The sequence below is a fragment of the Cryptotermes secundus genome, unplaced genomic scaffold (assembly GCF_002891405.2).
Source record: "Cryptotermes secundus unplaced genomic scaffold, Csec_1.0 scaffold599, whole genome shotgun sequence".
NCBI classification, from domain to species: Eukaryota; Metazoa; Arthropoda; class Insecta; order Blattodea; family Kalotermitidae; genus Cryptotermes; species Cryptotermes secundus.
The window spans coordinates 1457544-1484857 of NW_019730109.1; the positions used below are offsets into that span (position 1 = coordinate 1457544).

The window sequence follows — 27314 nt, forward strand, 5'->3', positions numbered from 1 at the left end:
ATGGGGAACACTGGACTAAGTCTTGATCAGAGTTAAAGTCAAGAAAGGAGTGGTTCTAACTTCAGAAAATTGGGTCCTTTATAAGAAAATATTAGGTTAGAATTCTGTTGACAGCATAACATTGTGATAACGAGGTATGCATCCTGTTTTGACAATGACAACGTTAATTTCATAGTACTGTGTGCCTCATTTTCCTGATTCAAATAAATAACCTTCAGTAATGCAGTTTTCAAACTCAGATCACAAGTTTGTTTTCACATGGTAACTTAAGTAATATAACACTTATTTGCTGGCTAGTAGCTCATAGTTCATAGCTAATAATTAAAATGTTTATTGTATTATAAATACAGGTTATTTTGTTACCACTAATCTCTGAACAATATTACTATGAAGACTGGCATCTTATATTTTTCATATTTTATTCTAACAATGCCAACTCCACTGACATTCAGTTAATTTTGTTCTGTTACATTTTATATATATCATGCTATCATTATGGATTTGGCATGCTATTGACAATAAATCTGCAGTAACAGAGAGAATTAAACAATTATACCAAAGCTATGTCAGCCAAGCAGGTGATATTTTATACATGGCAGATGTTGATACCATAATCTGAAGTAAGAATAAATACATGAATCTAAATTTATAGAATTGTAGATTATTTGAATAAACAACCAAGTCATAGCCCAATTATAGGAGGATTAGTCCCAATTGATTTCCCTCCTCATTGGAACATCAGAAATGAGGGAGAAAGTGAGCAAGAAAATGGAATTCAGTGTTGTGTACCCATATCCACTGCCTCCCAAACTCAGTGTTCCTGCCTTCGCCTAATGAATATCATGCACTGTCACAAGCACCAAACTTGGAAACAGAGAGTAAGGTATGCTTCAAGTCAATATCAGTAGACTTACAAGACTGATGCAGCTTAAACATGGTGAATGGTACAGTTTAACATATTTTTGCTTAAGAAGTAAGCTTCTTTACTACAGTAATTCCATGTAATTAACCTCTCTCAGTGATTTATAATAATATGTGCCTTAATAACGAAACACTGACAAAGGCCATAGAGTTGTTTCATAGCTCATATTCTGACTATGACCCCTTTCAAGTAGTTTTGCTGTTAAGATTATCTGAGCATGGCTGATTAAAATTAATGGCCTAAATTAAAATATTCCTTAAATACAATTTCACCTGCAGGCTTAGATAATATTGTCACATGTCACAGTGTCTAAAGATGGGGTTCAGATTGATAATTGATTTATTAACAACCTACAGGCAGTACAAATAATTATAACACTATTGCTGATTTACACAATTTACAATCACTACACATTAATCTCTTCAGTCTATCTGTACTAGTCTTCATGGATTTGTAACTTGGGAACTATAACAGTCTCACTAAATTACACGCTTCAAATATTACACATACAATATATGAAGTCTTCTAATTACACGTTAAGTCTTCATAGGCCGACTTCTAATTCTTCTTGAACTACAAACTTCCCATGACTATCTCGTACAGAGAACTGACTTGCTTGCTTGTCTGCATGATTCTGCCACTACTACTACTTGTAACTCATAATCCCTTGAACGAATTTTGTCACTTAGTTATATATCTGTAGAACGGACATGGACCTACAGTAAACACATGTAATGTGATCACTATCCAGCCAGTCTATAGGCATGTCAATCAGATCTACAGAAAACACAGCTTCCTCTATTTTTGCATGTTGGACCCTGTTTACAGTTTTTGGCTGGCAATTCATTGATCAAATCTGTTCCAATATTTTGTGTCCATAACATACCTATGAGTAAATTAGCTGTATTGTAGTAGGAAAAAAATAGTAACAACAGTAATATTTTAAACTATTTTCTGAGTTTGTGAAACCTGTAAGAGAAAAGTGGTGTCAGCTATCATCCCAAAATCTTTTTAAATATCTGTCTTGGCCATGAGCAAACTGGATGATGTGAACTTTCAAGGTGGGAACAGGGTTATTGCAGTTCTTAGTTTGGTGATAGTTGTTCTGAAATTACGCCTCTTCAGTGAGTTTATAAATTTTAATGTTAAAAAATGAAAATAAATTGGTAGCTGAACAAAATATAAATTTACTTATAGATGTTATTAGAGTAATTGATGAATAATTTCATCTAGGTGGGTAATATTTAGTGCAAATGTGCCTGATACTATGTGTGAAGTATTTGTTCTTGGCAGTTAGTAACATCATGACAGCATGAACATCAGAAGTTTTATCTGCAAATGGATACCATACTCATTCAGTGTGCTTGTTACAAGTATACCTCACTTGTATGTTTTTATTCCAGAGTATACAATACCAAAATGATCATTTTTGTATTAATTAGTGACTGTGTTGCAGATTATGATATTCTTGTTTCATAAGGTAATATAAGAAAACGGTGCCTTCATCATTATCATTTGTGTGTGTGTATGTGTGCGCGCGCGCATCTGCACAGGTGCACACGTGCGTGTGCATCAATGCATGCATGTATCTCAATAATAACTTCTAAACCAGTTGCCTTACTTTCATGGAAATGTGCATTAAACCCCCATATCTTAAAAACACTGTACAGACTTTTAATATAGGAACAGCATAAGTTTCATTCATTTTGTTACACTAAAATTTTGCATGGTCACAGGTGGTTCAGTTATTTAGATAATGTATGAAAAACACGAAAACCAAAGAGAATCGGTTGAAGCAAAAACTGTATGTTCTAATTCAGTGGAGAAAATTGTATAAATTCTTTTTCAGGCTAGCAAGCATTTCTTGGCTAGAAATAAATACAGAATAAAATTAAGCATATGAGCAGTCCTGAACAGAATGTTTTCATGGAAGTCATGATATAACTGTAAGTAATGTATATCATTTTTTAATATTCAAAAATGTCTGCATCCGAGAACAAGACTGACAAATAAAAAGGAGGTTAAGACATTTAACTCAGGAAACCTTCCATATTTCACTTCAGAAACTCTTCTCACATCTACACATCAGTTTCCTAAAACACTAAAAATGTGAGTGTGTCTCTGTGTATGTGAACAATAAATTTGTTAGTTGTTTTGTGTGGTTATCAGACATGATCTACTACTTTGAAGGCTGAACACAAACAAATGATCAGGAAAATATTTGGAATTAAAATGATGTGAAGCACATGGCAATTTAGGATATTAAATAATGAGGAATGTAATGTTTACTGGTCACTATTGGTTAGGAAAGTGAACCTGAAAAGGCTGTGATGGACTGTGTATGTAGTTTATGTGGAGGAAATAAGAAGACTCACAAATTCTTTTATGGAGAACCCTCCTTAAATGTGAATGAAAATGGGAGATACCATATGCTGGATTGGTGTTAGTGTAATACACCCACCTATTGCCTGATTAATTCATATTGTTTTAATCTTGTTCCATATTCTAGTCTTGCTGCAGCCAATTGACATGTAGGTAAGTCAGTTTAAAAGTAAATCTGCCACTGTCCCTAAGCACCATACCAAGTAAACATGTGGGGGAATGGAGGTCTTCAAACTAGATGCAAATTAATAACTGAGTATCAGCTGCAGTCCGGTCTAGAAAACCGAGTTTAATGGCTGTGGGGATCTGTTGCACTGACCATGTGGTACCCTCTATCCACAAAAGTTGACACTAAATTCGGCGACAAGCGGTGGTTGCTCAGTCGGTATAGTTCGCTTGTGGACTACAGGCCACGGAGTTTGTCTTTTCTTGTATCAGCTGCAGAGGTTATGTGTCACTGAAAAAAATGTGAAAGTGCTTATGGGTATGGAATTAGAAAATATTTTAAAGAAGCAGTTTGCCCAGTTCCAAGACTACTGATGTGGACATGCTGAAAAAGAATCTTGGTCAATATCCAGAATGAGTACCTGTAAAATAAAAGTCAAACATGTTTCCTCTGAAATAACTCTGTTGTTTTTGTGACAGTTATGAGACCTTGTGTATTCACAGTTTTAGTATCTTATTCTATCCGTGACAATTATGGAGGATTAATTTAACTGTGTGAGTTTAACTGGCATATAAATGTAGTAACTTCTATAATACTTCCAGTGAAGATAGTGAAAGAGTTAATTTTGACATCCCATAAAAATGATATAATTTCAATTCACATGATGAAAATAATGGATAGTGTATATAGATTGGAATAGTCTGTTCTGTAGTAACTGTTGGAGGTTAACTAAGTCTGATATTCTGAAGTAAGAAGTTAATTAAAATCACTGAAATACAACCAAATAATTTTATTGTATTTGTATGAGTATAAACATAAATCTCTCAAACAGAATATTTCTCTATGTACTTACCAATAAATATGTATATATGTCATGTGTCATCAGTCATTTAATGAAAACTGCATAAATTCTTGTTACAATTTATAATATAAGTAAAAGGTATGGAAGGTAGGAGCATTTTAAGAAGAATATGGAATAATATGGTTAAAGTCTATATTAACCCACTGTCATATACATACACACACACATATACATATGAATTGTGGAAACTTCTATACTCACAAATAGCAAATGTTTCAGAATATGTAATTGGTATTAAAATGTGTATAATTTAAAGAGGCAGTCCATGAATGGGGCTGGGGCAAACCCAAATGGCACACCAGGCAATGAGGAATTCAGTCTCCCTGTCTAGTTAGAAACATATCAACTTTCTGAAAACTTTGTTGCAGTCAGTAACAACGTGATGAAAATGTAATTTGAATTGTAATTCTTAAAACAATTTTCTTCATGTTGTTGCATAATATGTTTCAATTACAGCATTTAATCATCATGATATAAGCAAAAGGGCAGTAGAAATTGGCATTTATTTAACAAAAGAAAAAAAAGGGATGTTGTAAAATATGTTGCTCCAGAACTGTGCTGAACAAGGTGGTGGCTTGGTTTGTGTGCACTGTCACACTGGCCCTGTCTATGAATCTGTTCTACAACATGCAGCAAGCACAAATATCTTACTGAAAATACGAAGGAGTCATAGGTTGAATTCTACAAATCTAATACCTTAAACAGTGATGTTCATTTTATTCAGCTGGAGTGATTTGAAACCATTTGACTGAGGAATAGCAATAAGTAATGGTGTCTCCATTCTTGGAACTTCAATGAGTATGATATTTTGTAAAAATTTGAATAAATTTTACGATTTATAACTCAGAATTTAACAGACTAATGTGTTCCATAATCTGGTCTCTCCTGTCAATAATTTAAAATTTGGTTCATATGCACACAAAATATCATGTTACAGACATGAAGATGCAGTTCATTAACTCACCAAAAGCACTGTTTATTTTATCAACTTGTTGCTGGTTGTGGAAACCATGCTAACAAAGGACAGAGGGCCATATCTGCAAGAATCCTTCAGGAAATTCAGTAGTCTGTGAGTTCACATCGCTTCCTTCTTTAATTTTATTATAGTTTCTGTAGTGTTTATGCTACTTACCCATGTGGTAATTCTTACATGGACTAAGAATCTGAAAAAATGAAATCATTGTTTTAACATACTAGTCCTAGAAGGAAACTAATTTTCCTCTGCAATATTTGTCATATACACATATAAAAGTGAGGTTCGTCCTTATGAAACATTAATAATAATTTTGAAAATGACACCAAATTTAAGGTACTACTTTCTGCTTTGAACTGCACTGGATAAGTCAACATACTACAAGTAGTATATATATTTTCAAAAATATATCTTCTGCACTCTGCTGATACTACATAACTCTCACAGTTGATAATATTTTGCCAAATGCCTAGGATTCACTTCATCATACAAACACATGATGCTAGTTGCCCTTCTAAACTGTGTAAGTTGATTTCCCATGTGGATTTATATATATATAAAAAAAATAATCATATAGACCATTACATTTTTACCTGTCTTTTAGTTTTCCAGCTTATTCAGCTATACATATGATGTTTAGATCTGAGTGCAACATTTACATGGCATAATATATCACATTAATAAATAATAATTAACAAATAATTAGAAAAGCATTGATCAGGGTTTAAACAGAAATCTCTGTGTTTTTCTTCATGATATCTATATTATGAGGAGTAGGGGTAGCACAGTCAGTATAGTGACTGGCTACGGCCTGCATGACCGAGNACTGCTTTTATTCTCTTCAGGAGTCTTCTAGTAATAGCAATGGACAGTAGTTTGGTGGCTCGGAGTTAGTTTTGATGTGATGTGGATGAGTATAGATGATATAAGTGCATGTGTTGCATTATATAAAATTATTGGGGGTTGTCTTTCAGGGTTGCTAAGCCTCAGCCAGGGGCAATGATCCTAAGATGATTGTATGGTTCTTTGTCTTGTGTATTGTTTTGTATATTTTTAAGAGCTCTTGACTTGTAGTGTATAGATGGTTTTAACTGACTTGTCCAATTGTTCTTGTGCAACAGTTTATGGATTATGAATTATGAATCAATGCTATTAATGAAAGAAAACTACTGCTTGCAAAAAGGGTGTAAGGAATCAGTACCAGTATAGTTAAGGCTTACAATCAGATGAAATGGTGTACCTCATTGAAGTTAAAAACTGACACACATTCATGAGTGTACATTAAATGCATATATGAATACCTCGCTAATTAAACACATCTGTTGAACAATCTGACATGAGATATGCCATCATAGATCTTTGTGTGGGTCATTCATGGTGGGGGTGCTGTAGATACATGTCAGATATGTGGGACAAAAAATCTATAAAGTAGCAGTAGGTTAAGTGGATTTAGTTTCAAAATATGTTTTCATAAGAAATTCTCAAGAGCAACAAAAGACCCGTAAAGTTCCTAATAAAATGTCTATTATGAGTGTACCATCAGAAGTGACAATTTGGTTGATTACAGATCAACTTTCCTACTGAATCAAGAAAATGCTTGTACATGATGACTGCTGGTAGGGAAAAAGAGCACAGTTTACAGATGATTGCCAATAGATGGCATAGTAGTAATTATATTACATAGTTACCAACAACATTTAATTTATATGCATGATATCTCATCACAACATAAATGACAACACAAAATTTTGACTATTCTTTACTTAATGGCAGGAACTTCTAGACCAACCTCCTTACTAGCGTCAATTAGAATCTCTGTGTTTTTCTTCATGATATCTATATTATGAGGAGTAGGGGTAGCACAGTCAGTATAGTGACTGGCTACGGCCTGGATGACCGAGGAGTCAGAGTTTGAGTCCCTGTAGGGTCAAAAGTTTTCTCGTCTCTACGTTGTCCAGACCGGCTTTGAGGCTCACCCATACTTCTATCCAATGGGTACCACAGGCTCTTTCCCCGTGGGTAAGGCAGCCGGAACATGAAGCTGACCACTAACCCCCAACTAGTGCCGATGTCAAGAAAAAGTGGATCTATACATGTACTCCCCCAAATGCCTTCATGGTGTAGTGCTTAATTAGTTGAGCACAGGGACACCTTTACCTTTTTTATCTATGTCATCACCCAGTAGAGTCATGTCATCAGCGTAGACCAGCAGCTGATGTGTCTCATTTAATTTCAGTCCCACCTGGCATTACTGGATGTTCCTAATAATATATTGTAATGGAAAGTGGAAAAGGAGAGGTGATAAAATATCTCCTTGTTTTAGACCATTCTGGATAGGAAAAATGTCGGACAAACATTTACCTATATGGACTTTACTATACGTTTCATTTAAACACAGTTCAAGGAGCCTAACTAGTTTCATGAGTACCTCAGACTTTATGACAATATTGTGCAGTACTTCCCTCGTAACTGAATCTTAGTCTTTCTGTAGCTGATGTACTGTCTCATTGTACTACCATTTTTTCTCCAGTTTTTGATGAATGTAAAAGATCTGATCAGTAGTTGATCTGTTATGCCTAGACCCACACTGATGATCCCCAATAAAATCATCCATGTATGGACTTAACCTTGAGAGTAGAATATTAGGTAAAATTTTGTTTGAAGCTGATAGGATTGATATCCCCCTATATTTACTACAGTCAGTTTTATCACCCTTCTTGTGAACTAGTACAATAATAGATTTCTTCCACTGATCAATTCTTCCTTATTCCAAGTAGAATTATTTAGCTTTTGAACCTTAGAACGTAATATTTCACCACCTGCTTAAATAAGTTCTGCTGGAATTTAATCACTACCTGGCGATTTATACATTATAAACTTTGCAATAACAATTTAAACCTCAAAAGGGCTAGGATCAGGTACTAACAGATCAGCTGTATGTATTTCTGTCTGTCTAACATCACTAACCCTTTGTATGAGTACATTAAATAATTCAGAGAATTAGTTCTTCCACCTATTCAAAATGTTGCGAGAATCTGCAGGCAGATCACCATGCTCATCCTTCATTAAGTTACTTCTAGGTTGGTAACCCATCTTAAAGTCATTTATTGATTTCAGCTGGTCCAAAGAATTTAAACACACACACACACATACACACACACACACATATACATACATACATACATAGCTGTAGGAACTCTGTGTAGCCCCTGCAGATTGTTAGTAGTTTGAATAACTTTCCTTTGGGTCATTCATTGCCGGCATCATTTGTGTGCATGGATAGCCGAGGCCTGATAATGTCTTTTTCAAAAGCCCAATGCACATTCATAGTCTTGCTCTGTTGGTGAATTTTCTGATTCTCCTGAATTTTATGAGTTGACGGTGTTTAATAAAATATATACATGATAAAATGCAAGTGAGAAAAGTTCCAACCAACCTTCACAGCTGAGGGACAAATTTGTGGAAAATATGTAAGAGAATTCCTCTAGTCTCCATGAAAGTCTTTGACAAAACTTGCTCAGTAATGTGGGTTGTCATATGGAAGTATATTTATAGCAAGAAAGATTTAGAAGCTTCATTCCTATCCTCTACACATCATGCATGAACTGAAAGAGAACAACAAAGATAAAACTTTCATATAACCCGTGGTTTCAAAATTGAATTCCAGGTGTTTTAGCTCTTCTGGAGAAAGTATATTTGACAGATGGCCGTGCCATAGCTCTAGCGGTTAGTCACTGACTTCCCACCGCGGTGGCTCAGGTTCGATCCCGCATCTGGTCAAGTGGGATTTGTGGTGGACAAAGTGGCACTGGGGCGGGTTTTCTCCGAGTACTTCGGTTTCCCCTGCCAATCTTCATTCCACTAAATTCTCCATCATAATCACCCAGGGCAGGTACAATAGGCCAATCAGTGGCCGCCATGCCTAGTGGACCCAGCTGGACTCCACCCCCCACTAGCGAATTAAAAAAAAATTGACAGATGTTGTTTGCTTACATGTCACCTGATATGTTAATAACTAAAATAGCTGAGTGTATAGTGCCGCAGATCTCCATGTTTTCCATTGACAGATGTTATACTCTGCAGTAAAGGTAAAGTTGTCACTGGGCTTAAATAATTAAGCACTACGACATGAAAATGCAGTATTGTGGGAAATTTAACATTTCTGTGTAAGTGATCTCTATTTCTCTATTGAAATTGTAAATGCTGAACATATCAGAAACCAATCAGACAATTGAGTCTCCTTCTGGAAGTTGGGTAGCAAGAATACTGATTCCAGTAGGCTAGAGAAATAGTTCTTATGGCAGACTGAGTAAAGTGAAATTATGTCATTCTTTGATAGGAATATTATTTCTTAAAAACTGTGGCCTACATGTCCATTTACTTTAATTTTATTTTTGAGGATTTTTAAATATATTGTGGTGCACAGATGAACTTCATGATTAAAGAATACTCATAGTTTGCCATATCACATCATACATGCAGGGAATATATTAAATGCATGCAACGCCAAAACCAGTGCAATTTTCCATACTTTCTTTAGCAGTAAGTGTGTTTTTATTTAAATAATGCTGTATCAAACTTTTAACTGTCAGTTTTAACACAAATAGAATTTTGATATCATTGGGTACTGTAAATTTTCGATCACTCTTTGTGTATCATGTATCATGCAGGATATGAAGAGCACTATCATCTCTCCTCCGGCTTCAGAGTCGAAGAAGGAGAGCTCTGCTTGCCACTTAATTTCATGCTGGTTTCTTGCTCAGCTTGTCCATCAAACCTGAAGTTGCAGGAGGTGTTTTCCTCCGAAACGTCGTTTTACTTTAATGGACTACGTGGCATTTTATCGCAGACAATAGTAGCCTACTCTTCAATTAGAGTTACTCTTCCGATTTTTAAGCATCCCTTTCACAAATGGACAGCCTCTACATTACAATCACGCAGGCATCCCCTAATGTAAATCAGGACGTTTTTATAAATTTTTATAATCGATTGGTTGTCATTTTCTTTGTATGCCACCTCTCATCAAGACTATAATCATCCCCTTCACGTAAAGGTGGCAATATTTTATCTGTTTTAAAAAAAGACCAGTTTTTCTGGGTAGTAAATTTAGATCAAGAATGGGTGCATACTTCATATTAATAAAATCTGTTTATTTTGTAACATTTAGGCCTAATGCACGACTGTAGTACAGTTCACGCTAAGGACAGAAGCCAAGTGGATTGACATTTGCCCAAAAATATTGTTCTGGATTTTCTTATAACTTCGTAAACAACCTAAAAACGTCTATTTGTATTGTTGCGGCTGTTAAAGTTAAGCGAATATGGCCACATATTTACACCAGAAACGAAACGAACCTATCTTAATTACGAGCATTACAAGTATTATCACTGACAGGTAAACTGTATTTTGTGCAGTGGGTAGTGCAGGCTCCGGCCGAGTCCCACCGGGCTCCTCGCGCACAGACGGAAGGGCGTAAGGATGACAGTATGAATAGCGCAGTGCCATGAACACACACCCGTCCTGCTCTGCAATGGAGACGTCTCGGTGGCCCAGAATAAGCAGATGACAAGCCAACGGTAAGGCCATGTCTTGTAGTCACAACACGGTGGTTTCTGTTTAATCTACCCTATATATCCACTTCCCCATATGCCTTCATGGCGTAGTGCTTAATTAGTTAAGGACAGGCCCAACTTTATTTTCACCTACCTTACCATTTTAGTTCGTCAATAATTCGGGTGTTGTTTTCTGTTACTAGCCTTGATAAAAAAAACTAGTACAAATAAATCTACTCTGTTGGGTCCCTTCTAAAGAGCTAACATCAGTCACTGGGCAACCTATGTCAGTATAACTTCAGCTATGCCAGACTCTGGACACTATAAAAAATCTAGTAATTCTGAGTATTATCCACCATCGTCACAACTCTTTAGAATCTACTCAGATCTCATACTCAAAAATATCGTTCAATGACTGCGATGATTTGTATCTCAGAACCACTAATTAATATGATCTGTCATGCTTGTGTTTGATTACTGATATATTAATAGACTGGCAAGGAAAATAAGATGTGTTTTGATGCGTTTCTTTCGTATTGAAATGCTTAGTAACATGATAATACATCATTTACAAAGTTTAGCAATTTAAGCAAGTGAAAACGCCTTCTGGCAACAGAGTGGACCCATCTTAATGAAGAGAAGTTCAGCTCACATTCGGCTGTGGGTACAATAGTACGAACTCACGGGTTTTGTTGGGGATCGTGGGAATCGCTTCCACGAATCTTCCATTCAAATACGCGTAGCCCTCATGTCACCAGAATGGTGGAGCATGATCCACAATTACTATGCTCCCAATTGATGAGAACGAGGGTCAGAAGCCTTCCTACCGACACAGTAGTCGAGGCTATGTGCTGTCACAAACATAAGTGTTGCTTCTCAGAGCCCAGTACACGAACATTCTTGTATTTTATGCAAAGTACACTCTAATCAATGTAACTTACTGTAACAGAACTTAGGCACCAAGGTTCAGCGAATGAGAGAGCTGATTTTCCGCCCCGTTCCAACGTATATCATCTTTTTCAAATTGATAAGCTGGTGAAAATGAGCAGGCTCGTCTAAACAGTTCCAAGCCAGGAAACAAAGAGTTCCCAATGATAGCTGCTGCATGGAATTTCCTTTAATGTACCTAGGTATTCGTTTAGTAGCAGTCGCGATTTTATCTGATTTCGTGGTACATATTTAGTTTTCCCCCCTTGTTGGTCCTGAATATACCACGACTGCTCCCAACGCAACATATAATATTCTACTCACACAAAAGGTTGATTCAGCGTCCACACACTCGCTGTAAGGAAGCATCTATTCTAATCTTATTCAAAACATCCTCTAATTCGATATTTTTAGTTGTTTTGCTCAGTTCTTTCAAGCATATGTCAAGAAAGTTAATTCCGGGACCCTCTTTGACCATTTAATAGTTATGTAACCGATCAAAAATGCTGTATATGTAGAAACCAAAAGATCATAATCATTTTAAATATCCCAGCGCTGATTCCAATCTTCTCTTGATGTGCTATTACATTCTGTGCCGATTCACTTCCCATAAGCGTAAATTAGATATACGTGTATATTTGGTGTTACCCGCCATTGTTGAGGGTCGTTAAGAACTTATGAGTATGTAAAATCTTGAAAAGAAACTCTTTTCTCAGACATATGTGTAAGTATTTTTCCGCAGTTACTACAGCCGTTTCTCGTGACATCACGTGTCCTCTTCAATAATAAAACTTTAAATAATCCACTCATACACTGAGCAGATGCAATTCATTTGGAACGTAACGCGAATAAACTGTTACTTCTATCTTGAAATAGGCTACTACCGTTTCCTCGCATGCCCTTCCTTCGCAGTACATCACAACTAATTGTGCACAATAAGTACACCATATGTCAGACGAGCGTTCTAAAATATGTTAAAAATTGATATCAGTCACAATTTTAATGAACGTCTTGAAATGATTGGTGCATGCCCCGTTATCCACAGTCTCGTGTCAGTCAAACTCTGATAAGGCCAGGCCACGTTTCATTCAGCCTCGTTCAGTTGGTATTTCAAGTTAAGAAAAAGGATGTTCAGGAAGAAGGTAATAAGGAGGTCAGTTTCATACGTGCCATAACACAATGTATTGTTGTTTGGAACCAACGTAATATTAACGTGAGCATGTAAATTCAGTTCTCGCAGTTCAACTCAGTTTAAAATCAGCTGTTAAATATATTAATATATGTATAACATTTAGCTTAATATGTTTTGTGGAAGTAATTAAGGCGGTTTATAGAATGGACTCAAAGACGTGTCAACGGCTACACTATTTGCTCCTGAAATTAAATTGATTCAGCTCTGCTAAATTGATATGTTTCTAATGACGTCATGAAGAACTTTTCTTTCGAAACAGGATGAACTGTGAAGAACATTATAGGCCTACAAGATACAATTCATGGAATTTCTTGTTAGATAGGCTCAATTATTGACGGTGACGAAGGACGCAAAATTATTTTTGTTGTGTGCCTTAGGTCATGTGAAAGCATTTTGTCCTGTAGGGATAACGAAATGTAAAATAAATGCCCCGGTCAGGCCGGTTCAGATGCTGGGTTCTAATATTTATTACTTGGACGTACTGTAGAAGTCTGACACGAGATCACATGGTCACCATCATGTCTGTAATTGTTTGGAAACAAGGAAGGGTTCAAACGTAACACGTAAGAACGTTGGTAACTGATTATGATGTCTGTTTCAATGCATTATAAATCTTCGGTTACTCGCCTCGCCGCGGTGCTTGGTAAGGCAAATAGGAAAAGTTTTCGCTCTGCTCAGCGAGCTAAGCGCTGCGCCATGAAGGTGTATGGGGGGGTTGTGGATGTATAGACCCACATTTCTTGACCTCGGCACTGGTTGGAGACGAGTGGTCAGCTTCACGAATTGGAGAGGAAGTTGGGTGGACTCCAGAGCCTGTCTGGACGACGTGGAGAAGAGAAAATTATTGACCCTACCGGGACTCGAACACCGAACACTCGACCACTCAGTAGTCCAGTCCGTATCCATTCACTATACCGACTACGCTACCCCGGTTCCTGCACTAGTGCCCAGTAATTAAATAAATTGTTGCTGCTGTAGCTCCTAGCATTTTAGATTTAATCACTTTGGCGTCAGGTAGAATTTTTCCTGTACTGTTGCATATGGGGTTTCTGTCTTTTGCTATAAGTAAGAACACTTTAAACTGATTAAACATACGAGTTCCTTTGTCATAGTTGCTTTTTATTGTATTGGATTTTTGTCTTGCGCGAAGATCAAGTTGCATTCTATAAAAATATTCAGCCGGTTTGTTAATGAATTTTTACGGTTTTTTTTAAAGACGCAGGTGAAATTTGACTTACTTCATATTTTCGTCGGAGACTGTTTCATAGCGCAAAACACATTGAGGCCGCTATTTATCCATGCATATAAATATTTGTCGCAGTGTTTAAGATAAATTTCTTTTTTACTTGCTTATTTTGGACTTCACCCATCGTCTGGTATGTAAAAGACAAAAAGACAAAAAACCACGACGTTTCGGAGAATGGATCTGTCTCCGTCTTCAGGTGGATAGGGAAGGATAAACCTACTCAGTTGGGCCCCTTAGAAAGAGCTAGTCCAGTGATTGAGACTAGCTCTTTCTAAGGGGCCCAACTGAGTAGGTTTATCCTTCCCTATCCACCTGAAGACGGTGACAGATCCAGTCTCCGAAACGTCGTGATTTTTTGTCTTTTATATACCGGACGATGGGTGAAGTCCAAAATAAGCCAAAAGAAGTACAGTATACACCATCGTCAGAATCCTTTCAAGTCTATATGTTAACATTTGTTCTGTGATATCTAGTTTCCCTTTCAAAATTGACCCAGATTTAAACTAATTATTCATAATTATTAGGGGTTTATATGACGAGGTATTAATTCGAGGCATGCATGTGCTGCAAACAAACACTAAAGCTAAATAAGCTTACAGACACTTAGGCACTCTTCACTGGTAGAGGTGGCTAATCCCTTTTCTTATTCTGGACACAGGACAGTATCTGATTGTCCAAGATTGAACGCCTGCTGGACATAGGCTATTCATACCGGGTACTGTGAACGCCTAAAGTGCAGCTCTGGTTCACCAGTCGTGTCCCAGAAAGGCGTATGGTGTCTTCAGTACCCATTCAGAGCTTATGCTCATTGGCGGCTTAACTGAGTTATAATTCCGGAAACAGTTGCGCACATAAAAGTCTCCAACAACAGTGCCTGAAAACGCGTGGACAGAATATCACCTACAATATTATATCTCAGAGAACAAAATCATTGTATACTGAGGTAAGCACTAGTACGTTTTCCCCTGGAGCCTTTTCAAACGTTGAAAATAGCGCACGGATTCCAGTATTATCTTTGCAGGCCCCCAAGAGTTTAGGGACCCCAAATTGGGAACCACTAAATAAGTCTTCACATTACTTAATTAGAAAACCTGCAGTTCTCGATTTCCGTCAGCTATTTAGAACACGTCCACACACAGAGAGAGATAATGTTGCAGTCAGATTCTTCGTGGAATATTATGAACGGCAGACTTACCCGCATCTGACGTCATATATTCTCTAATTGGTTTCCGGTAGTTCCTTTAATCATCTCTTGTTCTTGCTATGAAATAGACTTACGTTCCTAAAGGCTGAAGAGTTGATTGCGGACATGGACAATTAAAAAGTTTTCTTTGTGCGGGCAGATCCCGGTCGACAACCGATTCAAGTCTGCAACTCAAGGTCCACGCCAATTTAGTAAACTCTCAAATTGGCTGTAAATAGCCTCGCACATTTCCGCTCTAGTGAGGACGATTTCTTGCTTCCATATTGAGATGCGCTGGGCATTCAAATGTGTATGAAGTTAAAACTTATGAGTTACGAATGAATGAATCAGTGAATAAGCGAATGCATGGACGAATGCATGCCGTGGGTTTATATCCGAATGAAAGACAGGGATGTGTATGTTTCCTCCGTTGTTGCTTATATGAACGTATTTTTATTAGCTCGCATTATAATCAATTTTCTAAGATGATTCTGACGTGAGCGATTTTTGTAATATTTGAGAATGTACTTTCCGTAGATCTTCCATATGTCTAGATTTCAAATCCAGGCAGTTAAAATTTTATCGAAATTATCTTCCTGAAACATACATGACTTTACCCCTGGAATGTAATTTGATGAGAAGCTTTCTTTTCATACCTAGTAACGTATGCTTCCTAATCTATACAGTCCTCTGGCTCATTCAATTTAGGATTGCTATAACCTAACCAATTTAAATGAAACGCAATTAAAAAATAAATTTAATGATACTGAAAATAATTCATACCAACATCAAAATATGTTTAGGAAGTGCTGATTTAAAACCCAGTCGCATACTTCGACTTTGTGAAGCAAATTCATGACTGACAAACGAAAAAAAGACGCTGCAAAATTCAATTCTGCTTTCATTGCCTCGTGCAAGTTAATTCGTAAAATATCCGTACCTAATACATTGAATGAGCATACGCGAGTTCTGACCTTGAACTATGTGTCGTCATCCTAGAGCTATAGTTGTATATTTTCCACTTGCTAACATCTGCAATCATTTTATTCATAAGTCATTTAACGACGCTGTCTGAACCCTTGACGTTACGAAAGAACGGTTGGTATGGATACCGAGACGCTGTTGTGCCATTATAAGCAATACTAACTTCTCATGCTGCTTAAAGAGATGGATAACTTTGATAAACGCTTCGGAATTAATCAAAACTTGTCTTATCTACAAGGAAACAATGTCAGTATACCTGTCCATGTTGCATACGATGTCCACGAAGCAGATTCGATGCTTCAAAGCGTTATGTTTTTTTGCAATTATGATATACAGTTCAATGAAACGGCGATAAAATTGAAGACGAAGTCAAAATTTTCGACACTAAATTTGTACATATGAACCTTTTCTAATGCAGCAACCATCGAGTCGAATTTCTGTCTCAGTCAGAACACAGTTTCGGTTGTTATGGTTTGAGCATCTGCCATAATCTTGTGTTTTGCTGTGTTAGTGTTGTCTACATGTCCAACTGCCCCGTAAAATTTACTTTTCATAAATAATAAGAATGGGGAGGTTTTTTCGTCTCATAAATAAATAATTTTTATTATTTCATTCACAGCATGCTTACGCCCAGATAAGCCATTTTCAGGTGATAAGAGAAATGTGCAAATGGTAACGGAATTGGAATTCTGTAAAATTACAACGTTTGTATAAATTTGAAAATCTGTTAGTTACATTAGGTCGGTTCCGGCGTAATAATATACTCCTACACATTTTAAATTTAAAATATTAACAGTAGATAAGTACAATTTAATATGTATACGTACGTGTATTTTCATTTATTTAATTTAAAGTGCATATTTTATTAAGTCGGAACCGATCTAATTTAAATAACAAATTTTCAAATTTGTACTAACACTTAAAATTCAGTCATAATTTGTATATTTCTCACGTATCACCTACCGATGGCCTATCTGAGCCGAAACATATCATGAGTGCAATGATAAAATCATTTGTCTGAGTAACGAAAACCCCTTTCCATTTTTATTTGTAAACACCACAAACAGAATGTAACATTGTAGGATTGCACATTTCATGTACCCACAGAAAAGAAAGTCGAGAGAAGTTCGCAATGAAGGCCGAGGAGGCTCTGAAATAGAGCAAACGATTAATTTTGAGCAGCTTGAACAAAGTGGCTCCACTGTGGCTGTAGGCCATGCTGTTCGGAAACTTTAAATTTCTCTTCTTCCAGTTGTGTAAGAATGAAATTTTAGAGCATACAAAGTTACTGTAAATATCTCGTTATGGCAGCCTCAGAAGAGAAGGAAACCTCTGGGTTGCTAAAGCTGTTATCATTTTCTTTTCTGTTTCCTGCTAGGCCTATGCTCCATGATTACGAAAAGATAGAAATTTGTATCACTGATCATATGTTATGTAAGGTCTTTTGGAGGTTCTAAGGTTTAATTCTCTGTCCTGAGACCGGCTATCTAGGCTTAGGAATTTTGTGCTTCACCTCAGTACTTCCAGGCTAGATGCCGAGATATTACCCCGAAATTTGCCGTAACAGCTTTATTTAACATACTTTCCATTTAATTTTTCACTAAATTTTCGACGCTACAGGTACATAATTTCAGTTATTGTAAGCGTTACTGAATGAACGAAAAATCGTTTCCAGAGATAGTAATAAGTTCCGACATGAATGATTCGTACTGTGGCTTGACACCAAAAAGCCGAAAGTGTCCAGTCAGAGAAGCACAGCAGAAACGTCTGTTGCTAGATAACGGCTTGTTAAAACACGTTTCCGCGGCAACGAATACGCTTATATAAATCAAAACATTGCCAGTAGATTGTGACAAGAGTCGTGGCAACGGAGAATAACAGAGGACAGACAACTCTTCGACTTAATGATCTATATTCGATCCGCATGAATTTAATAGTTCAGTCCGCGATTCAAAGATCCAGATCCAGAGTTTGAGAAGGTAGAGATCGAGATCCAGAATTCGAGAGACTAGAGACTCTTCAAGATCCATTCGACAGACATCGTTCAAAGTAGTTCAACATTGAAGTTCTACCAAGCAACGACTAAGCAAACAGACGTCGAAGATTTTATTATGTGTTATAGTTATAGTAATCAGTGTTATAATTAATTGTATTTACGATTTGTGAGTGTCCAGTATATCCGTCTACAAGTCACTAATACGTGTGACGGTACTATACATCTCTCAGAGTTCTTCTTCAAATAGGCCAAATCTCTTCCTCCCATGCCCCTCCAAATTCAACATTCACGATGGTCCTCAAATCTCATTCAATGCCAAATAACACCTGAAATTGATACAGTGCCTTTGTATAGCCTAGAAATCATTTGAATCATACGAGAGGCGAGTTAACACAGTAGTAATAATGTGAATTCACAATATATCAGGTATGGGGCCGGTTTCACTTAGCTGTGCTGTACGTCTGCTTCAGCCCCTCGTAATAAACCTTAAATTATTTTCAATTTGAAAACTAAACATAAATACGTAAATAACCATACTTCAGGAGTAACATATCTGGAAACAGTCATTTCGAATTGCAGTCGGAACCCTCTGTCTTTCCTCTCGGTTCATGTTATTGAAGAGTATTCAAACTAGTAACTGAGTTTCTGAATTTCGTTCATGGTTTAGCATTATGAAATAACGTGACGCTTCGTAAACTAGACAGTTCTCCGTCCTTAGGTCAAAGAGTGAGAGGCACCTGCTCAATTCTATTCTTTAGAAAGAGAGTGATATCACTATCGTCCAGTATCGCATACTTTCCTATAATGGTGATACAGATTTTGTGATATACGAAAGAACTGCGAGTTCTAGATGTGGCTTTGGTAACTGCATCGTGGTAAAGTCAGCACAACCTCTATTGCCAGTTGCTCTCATTATTATTGTAACATTGATGGCCAGAGCGTTGCTAAGCAACGGCTCAGTAGAAACCTCAACAACAGAGACTGTTTTCTATGGGGTCTGCGCCGCGACCGTAGCTATGCAGTGGTTCGGTTAACACGTTTAAACGATGGAAGGTTAAAGTGTGATTTGAAGACTTTATGTGTGCTATAATGCAGTGGGATTGGGAATGTGTAATTTAGTGAGACTTCTATAGTTCTTGTGTTATAAATCCGTTGCCAGGTAGCGGGTAGTGAAGACTAGTGGAAATAGACTGAGAAGATTATTGTGGAGTGATTGTAAATTGTGTAAATCAGCAAGAGCGTAATAATTATGTGTAGTTGGAACCTGTAGGTTGTTAATAAATCCAGTTACCAATCCAAACCCGCGCCTCAATCACCGATACACGTGACAATATAAATCCAATAATAAGAAACCAGAATTAAAAATTTCTCAAAATTAGGAATAAGTTTTTTGTGTAATTTGAGAGAACACAGCAACTAAACATTTCTTTACATCTCCAGTCATTATCGCTCCGTATGTACTCAGAACGTCTTCTTCCAAGGTTCGAGAGATTGTCTTAACGAAGTTAATTAACCGTTACTGAGCACCTGCTGGCATGTCGGTAGTCGGTCTAAGACACAATGGTGAGAATACAAGAGTCCATTTCCTCCAAGAAATTACTCCCGCCTGTTTAGCACGTAGCTAGAGCAGACAGAACAGGGTTGTACCATTTTAAACTTTTTCATTACCCTGTCATCATGCTGGTGGGAGCCGGGATAGCGTAGTCGGTATAGCGACTGGCTACGGGCTGGACGACCGAGGGGTAAGAGTTTGAGTCCCGGAAAGGTAAAGAATTATCTCTTCTCCACGTCGTCCAGACCGACTTTGAGGTCTACCCAACATTCTATCCAATGGGTACCGAGGGCTCTTTCCCTGGGGGTAAAGCGGCCGGGGCGTGAAGCTGACCGCTCACCTCCAGCTAATGCCGAGGTCAAGAAAATATGGATCTATACATCAACAATTAGTTAAGCACAGAGACATCTTTACCACTTACCTGTCACCGTGCTTTATCAAAGGGGTAGCGTAGTTGGTTGAGGCACTATGCTACAAGCCGGAAGGTCGCGGGTTCAAATCCCGATGAGGTCATTGCATTTTTTCAATTGACCTAATCCTTCCAGCTGCACTATGGCCCTGGGGTCGACTCAGCCTCTAACAGAAATGAGTACCTGGAATTAATTAAAGCGCGGCCGGCGCGTAAGGCTGACAAATTTACGGCCGTCTTTGAGCCGATTGTCTAGATAATGTGGGACCCTCAACGCCTCACAACCCTATGGACCTTCACGACCTGTTACAGGGATAGCTTTACTTTACTTACGTGGTTTATTAAACAAGGCGAAATGCATAAAAGCATAGTGGATAAATGATCCCATAATTGTCTCACTTACACATACACGTATATTTATTTATGGTGTGATTACGATTCTATCAGTAGCTCATATTACACAGTGTCAAATGATATGATGATTAGTGAGTAATGAATTGGAAATGATGCGGTCTGGGTCTAATTTGAGGTACCAGCCTAGTATTTGCATGAAAGAGCCGAGGAAAACCATGAAGCTACGATTTGAACACGGGATCTCCCAAATACGAAGCAGGATTGGACCTACTCAGCAGCAACTTCCCTCTTTTATATCAAATACAGTATGTGGGGCTACATATAAAATAATATTTATCTGATTGGTTTTGTGTGGAACGTTGTCTTGAGAGGCCTAAATGTTTAAATAGAGGCATATGTCCACTTGAATTCTTAACTCCTTGAACTGACGATAGGTTATGCTACTTATATCATAATTTTGTATGGGGATAAGCGACCTTGTAAACGTAAGTTGGTAAACAGTTTAACTATCTTTAAGAAATATGTTAAATTTAATTCAGTGATATTATTTTTCTGCCAGTTTCGGCACACAACTTTCTCGTGTTTTATCGCCACTAAATTCCAAACAGTACCCGATTTATGTTATCAGTATATCACTGACATGTCATTGTTCATCACTTCAGAACTAACTTAAGTACCGGTCGTGAAACAGAACTTAAAGTGACAGTACAGTGTCGCTGCGTTGTGAAGTGCAATTTCATATCGCTCGTTTGAGGAAACTCCTTTAATTCATCACTGTCATCACAAAATTCTGAGCCACCTCAATTTTTTCACACATTCACAACCTATTTCTCTTACATCTATTTCGGTTTTATCGTCTCATACATTTCGCAGCTGCACCTTGCACCCAAATCTTGCTTCATTAGTGCACCATATGAAGTTGTAATTACTTGGCGTCCTCTGTTCCCTCATTGTACTCTGTTCAGATACTCCATCGCAGGCCATAGCGTCTAAGTCATTTCGAGGTTTCTCGCGATCACTTTATGCAGATATTAAGATAATATGAACAGGATACGTCTTCCACCCACACCCCTTCCCACGTGCCATTTATAACTACACCAGCATTATATGGTCCATGTTTCATATCTTGATGATACATGGTTATTAAGGACCAAATACAGGAACAATCACATGCTTCCAATATACTTTCCCACACACATTGTATGGAGAAAACTTAGTGGTTTGTAACATTCGTTTTATAATAATTTTAAATTTCATTGTATTTTTATACCTTGTATTTTATAATGTAACAGTTATCAAGTATCCAGCTTTACTGTCACAATGAAATTGCAGTTCAATAGTGTGTGAATATAGTAATCATGTGTTTAGCCTGAAGATGGCTTTAAAATCCGAAACATGTAGCTAAGGTAATGTTAACCTTGACCGTTATGTTGTTATGTTACGGCGGACTCCAATAAATAATTGTTGATAAAATATACCCAAGTATTAAGTTTTCAGGTCAACCTGACAAATTTCTGTGATATCCTTCAGAAACTCCAGGCAAATGTCAGAACATTCTCTATCTTAAAATGGGCCAAAACCTGTTTCCTACAATTATCTTTGCCATTTTATCTTTACCATTGTTGTGGCGGACAAATCGGTTTAGGATAGTCGATGACCGCCATTCAATATACTGCATGTTCTAACATTTAGAATTCCTGCATTGTACCCAAAGAATGCATTTATGGGTTTTGTATGATTCTCAAAAAATAAACAGCGATTACTTCCCTAAACAACATTAACTGACTGGTCTTTGTAACGGAGACGCATGCAGGTATGGGGCAAGACAGGCTTCTGTCGCCAACACCCTGCATTTTTTAAAGATAGTAACTGAAAATAAGAAAATCTTCCAGATATTAATTCAAAAAATTTAAATTTAAATTACTCGTAGAATTGGCGCCAGTATAGCGATGTAGTTCTAGATCCGTAAACAGATTAATACATTTGTAAGCAAATTTACTGAATTTTCCATCCTCCCGCCCTTGGAGACACGGTGTACTTTCTGGGAGGTAGTAACTGAATTATTGCATGTAGTTTATGTGAACCACGTGTCATCTCAACACACGTTTTCTTGATTTTACTCAGTCTTCAGGTGAATGCTGTTCCAAGTGGCTACTGCATGCATCTCAAACAGCCCTTCCGATTTAAATTCTTCAAAATTAAATGACTTGCTCTGAAGTCTCCAAGATGATAATTTCAAATCATACAACTCGCAGTTAATGAGAATATAAAATACCCGAGGCCTGTCTACCGTATTTCCCAGCACCTAACGTGAAAAACATCCTTGAACACCCAGGCTAATGAACACTCCTGAGGCCGTGGATAACATCTATATAGCAAACTGCCTTACCAGGCTTGGTAGCCTCTCCTCCCAATATTCCCCTCATTTTTCTTGCTTTAAAATTTCTTCTTTTTTCTTACATTTCATATTAAGCCTTCTGGCCTCTTTTCCATCATAATTAATCTATAAATATGGGTCTTAAGGACAGTGGGTAGGACTCCTTGGAAGGGTGATCAGCCCTATCGCATGGCCGCTGCCAACACAGGACAACACAAACACGGAAGAAATGCGGAGATATATCCATGTTTCGATTAGGATTCGAACCCATGATCCCAGTGTTTAGCGCGCGAAGTCATTTCACGCCTTAGACCTCGCGGCCTCTGCGATCGGCGTTTCTAAGTTGAAGCAGCAGTATAGTTCTGGTTGAAATAGACGACTTTGACTTTTAAATTATGTATTTGGTGTAGTATGTTCAGGATGTTTATAGAGCATACATCAACAAACACTGACCAGGGAACGATGTCACATTAGTGCCCAATTAGACCAGGGCCGGGGCTTTTTTTTATTATTATTATTGCTAGTGGGGTGGGACTAAGTCCCTTGTACTGCGGCTACTTCTGGCCTATTGTACCAGCCCCACGTGATAGGTGAGGGTGATCGTGGAGCAATTGGTGGAATGAAGATTGGCAGGGGAAACCGAAGTACTCGGAGAAAACCTGCCCCAGCGCCACTTTGCCCATCACAAATCCCACTTGATCAGACCCGGGATCGAACCCGGGCCGCCGCGATGGGAAGCCAGCGACTAAACTCTTGAGCTATGGCGCGGCCTGGGCGGGGCTTAGTCCATGTCATAATGAAACATTACCCAGAATCGAATGTGACATGCAGTTAAACTTGTATGGCCTTTATCGTGATTGTAAACTATACATTTCACTTGCCTGCACAGCAGCTCGTCCGTGTTTGCTTCCGTTGCTTACACAACCTGCATAGGCCACAAAAAGTGTTTTGTTACAAGGATGACCAATGTCACTAACCCTGTTCAAAATATACAATTTACAGCACTGGAAGAATGATGTAGGAAGGGTAAATGAATGGGGTTAAAACTGAAGAAAACTGCTATGTGCACAATTTACTCTTTGGAGATGATCGAACTGTAACTACTAGAGGGAGGCCGCGGCATAGCTCAAGCGGTTAGTCGCTGGCTTCCCACCGCGGCGGCCCGGGTTCGATCCCGTGTCTGGTCAAATGGGATTTGTGGTGGACAAAGTGGCGCTGGGGTAGGTTTTCTCCGAGTACTTCGGTTTCCCCTGCCAATCTTCATTCCACCAATTGCTCCACAATCACCCTATCACCTGGGGCTGGTACAATAGGCCAGAAGTGGCCGCAGTACAAGGGACTTAGTCCCACCCCACTAGCAATAAAAAACAATTACTAGAGGAGTAAAGGATATTAATTATGTAGGGAGAAAAATGGAAGAATAGTATTAGAATAAATTATGGGAAAACGTAATATTTAGGTACAGATCATTGACAGGGATTGCAAATCAGCAGGAATACAACTCCAACTGTCAAACAGTTTAAGTATTTAGAATTAACAGATTAAGAGAATAGCCCAACTGACCTTGAGACTGGAAAAAAGGATAAGTGGAAGAAGAAGAGTTATTAGCATTCTAAATTCAGTTTTATGGAGCAGAAACAATTTACACTCAACAAAACTATTAATATACAAATCAATAGTAACAAGTATATTAACATACAGAACAGAAACATAGTCAATAAAACGGAAACTGACAAAAATTATTAGCTACAGGAATGGCTTATCTAAGGTGTTCGGCAAGGATATCACGAATGGATAAAATTCGAAATGAAACAATTAGAAGAAAAATAGGATTGAACAAATACATATTACAAGAAATAAAAGAACAGCAGTTAAGGTGTTAGGCCACGTCATGAGATTGGAAGACCGCAGAATTGCTAGACAGATTGCAGAATGGAATCCACATGGGAAAAGGAGGCTCGGCAGACCAGTTAGCACATGAAAGGATAAGGATTTGGGGCAGCATGCAAGTAAGAAACCTCAAGGATGAAGAATGTTTCGATCGAGAACTCTGGAGGGGGAAACAACGTGTCTTTGGGTTGAGGAAAACTGTGTATTCACAGAAAAAAAAAAGATCTAATATTAAAAGCTAAAATTATTTTACAAATTTATATATGTATTTCCGTGAGCACGTACTTAAAATTTAAAATTCCTGGCTCCCTTTGTCTTCAGCAGCAAATGCAGCTGTTTCAAATTGTCATGAATAGGCTATATAAACTATCGCCAACTATCTTGACTATGTTGCCTTATCGACAGATAGCGGGCTCTATCAATGTGTTGTATCAAATCTCAGTTTCCACCACACCAATTTCCAATACTCCTTGTATGTTGTCTATGGTTGTCTATACCGGGTCTATGCTCTTTGGCTTTCAACGGTTACCGCAGTAGCTGATGTGGTTAAATATTGTGAAGGGAAATGTGATCGCCGGAAGAAAAGAGCGTGCCGTAGGCAGCGCTACAAAATTATTGGTAGGAATAATATTTTAAGCATTTATATTATATGAAATGTGTATTAGAAAATGTGATTCATTGCTCTCTTCGCATATAATGTGTTGCAGAAGTAATAGTGATGAGTTTAACTCTTGTTCTCAACCTGTGGTTCGTGACTCGCGTATGTAATATATGTTTGTAAGGATGTTCATCTTAGATCATTTAATTTTTTAATATTTTATGGCATTATATGGCATTTTAATATGAAAAAAATATATATATACTTCAGTGTATGTTGTGATTTAGCATACCTTTTTCAGTTAAATTGAAAATTCGTCTTTCTATGAGCGGGTTAAATTTAGTGCACGTGGGGGCTAACCTGTATTTGTATGTTTCTCATTAAATGTTGTCAGCTACGGTGACGAATTCAGTCATATTTTTAATCGAAATTCAATATAATAATCATTCATTGATAAATATTATATTGCCTTGAATTTGACAGATATATTTACTATCTTGGCTGTGTTGCCATGTCATCAAAAATACAAATTTTTGTGACGTGACCCCTTCAGTGTGTGATGATCTACAGATCTACAAATTTAAATTTCAACATTGTCCTCGTGTATGGTTTGAGGTTCTCACAGCAGTGATTATGAAGAATTCTATCTTCTGGGAGTGCTTGCTTCATGCTGATTTCTTGCATGATTAAAATATTTTTTTAATTCGCTAAGGGGGGTGGAGTGCAGCTGGGTCCACTCGGCACGGCGGCCACTGATTGGCCTATTGTAGCCTGCCCCGGGTGATTATGATGATGGAGAATTTGGTGGAATGAAGATCGACGGGAAACCGAAGATCTCGGAGAAAACCCGCCCCAGCGCCACTTTGTCGACCACAAATCCCACTTGACCATACCCGGGATCGAACCCGGGCCGCCGCTGTGGGAAACCAGCGACTAACCGCTTGAGCTATGGAGCGGTCTCTTGCATGACTAACTCTTCAGCCCCGAAGATGAAGGTGACACATTCCTCTGAGACATCTGTTGTACACTGCCTTTATCTCAGAAGATCTAACTCTTCTTTCTTATTCCTCCTGAGCTTTGGAAGATGTGTAGGCATTATGTCATAGGTTTCAGATCTCCTTCCTTTAGTGTTTCTGCTTTAATTAAGGTCATGTAACAATAAAGTTGCTCTGTTGGTCTCTCCCAAAAGCCCCTCCTCATCAGTTTTCTTCCTGTCTCCTGCATGTGATCTTCCTAACTGGTTGTTCCCATCTTGATATCAGTCTTTCTCATGGGCATTTGCTTTTATTTTCATATTCAAGACCGTTTTTAAATTCTCGCTCTGTTCGTTCTTCATACATGCCCGTAACATCTTATTCTGTTATTAAGTAATCTTCCAATGTATATACTTTGAATTTTCTGATTTTTTTAATTTTCATTCTCCCTGTTTTCCCTCCTGTACTTCTTAAAAGTCTTTATCTTAGCTGCTCTTAGTCTACTAACATCTACCTTTACCAATGCCATGTCAAACATGCGGCCCCCATAGCCACAAAGTGCGGCCCCTCAACTTTTAGAGCTAATTGCTATTAAAATCAATATTAAAATTTTAGTAGAAATATTTTTTTGTAAAGACAATTTCCCAACAGACCAGAAGACAAGAAGTCTTACGCAGACATAAATTAGCAGGCTGCAGGAACAGTGATTCTGAGAATTGCAGAAGGGTTTGGCCAACTAACAGTTTGTAAAGTTCGTGAAGGACAAACTATTGTA

The 27314-nt window shown here is 37.8% G+C and overlaps 1 protein-coding gene across 2 annotated transcripts in view; it reads left to right on the forward strand.

Moving 5' to 3' along the window:
• The first annotated feature begins 5314 nt into the window (after nt 1-5314).
• LOC111866196 (solute carrier family 41 member 1) overlaps nt 5315-27314 on the forward strand; it is a 46878-nt gene continuing 24878 nt past the window's right edge. Inside the window, exons 1-2 of one of the 2 annotated variants that reach the window (XM_033752139.1) lie at nt 5315-5401; nt 10720-10881. In XM_033752139.1, the coding sequence (XP_033608030.1) occupies nt 10868-10881 (14 nt within the window). In that variant the 5' untranslated portion in view covers nt 5315-5401; nt 10720-10867. Of the gene's footprint in view, nt 5402-10719; nt 10882-25480; nt 25586-27314 lie in introns of those variants that run through there. The other variant, XM_023854924.2, reaches the window with a different exon arrangement.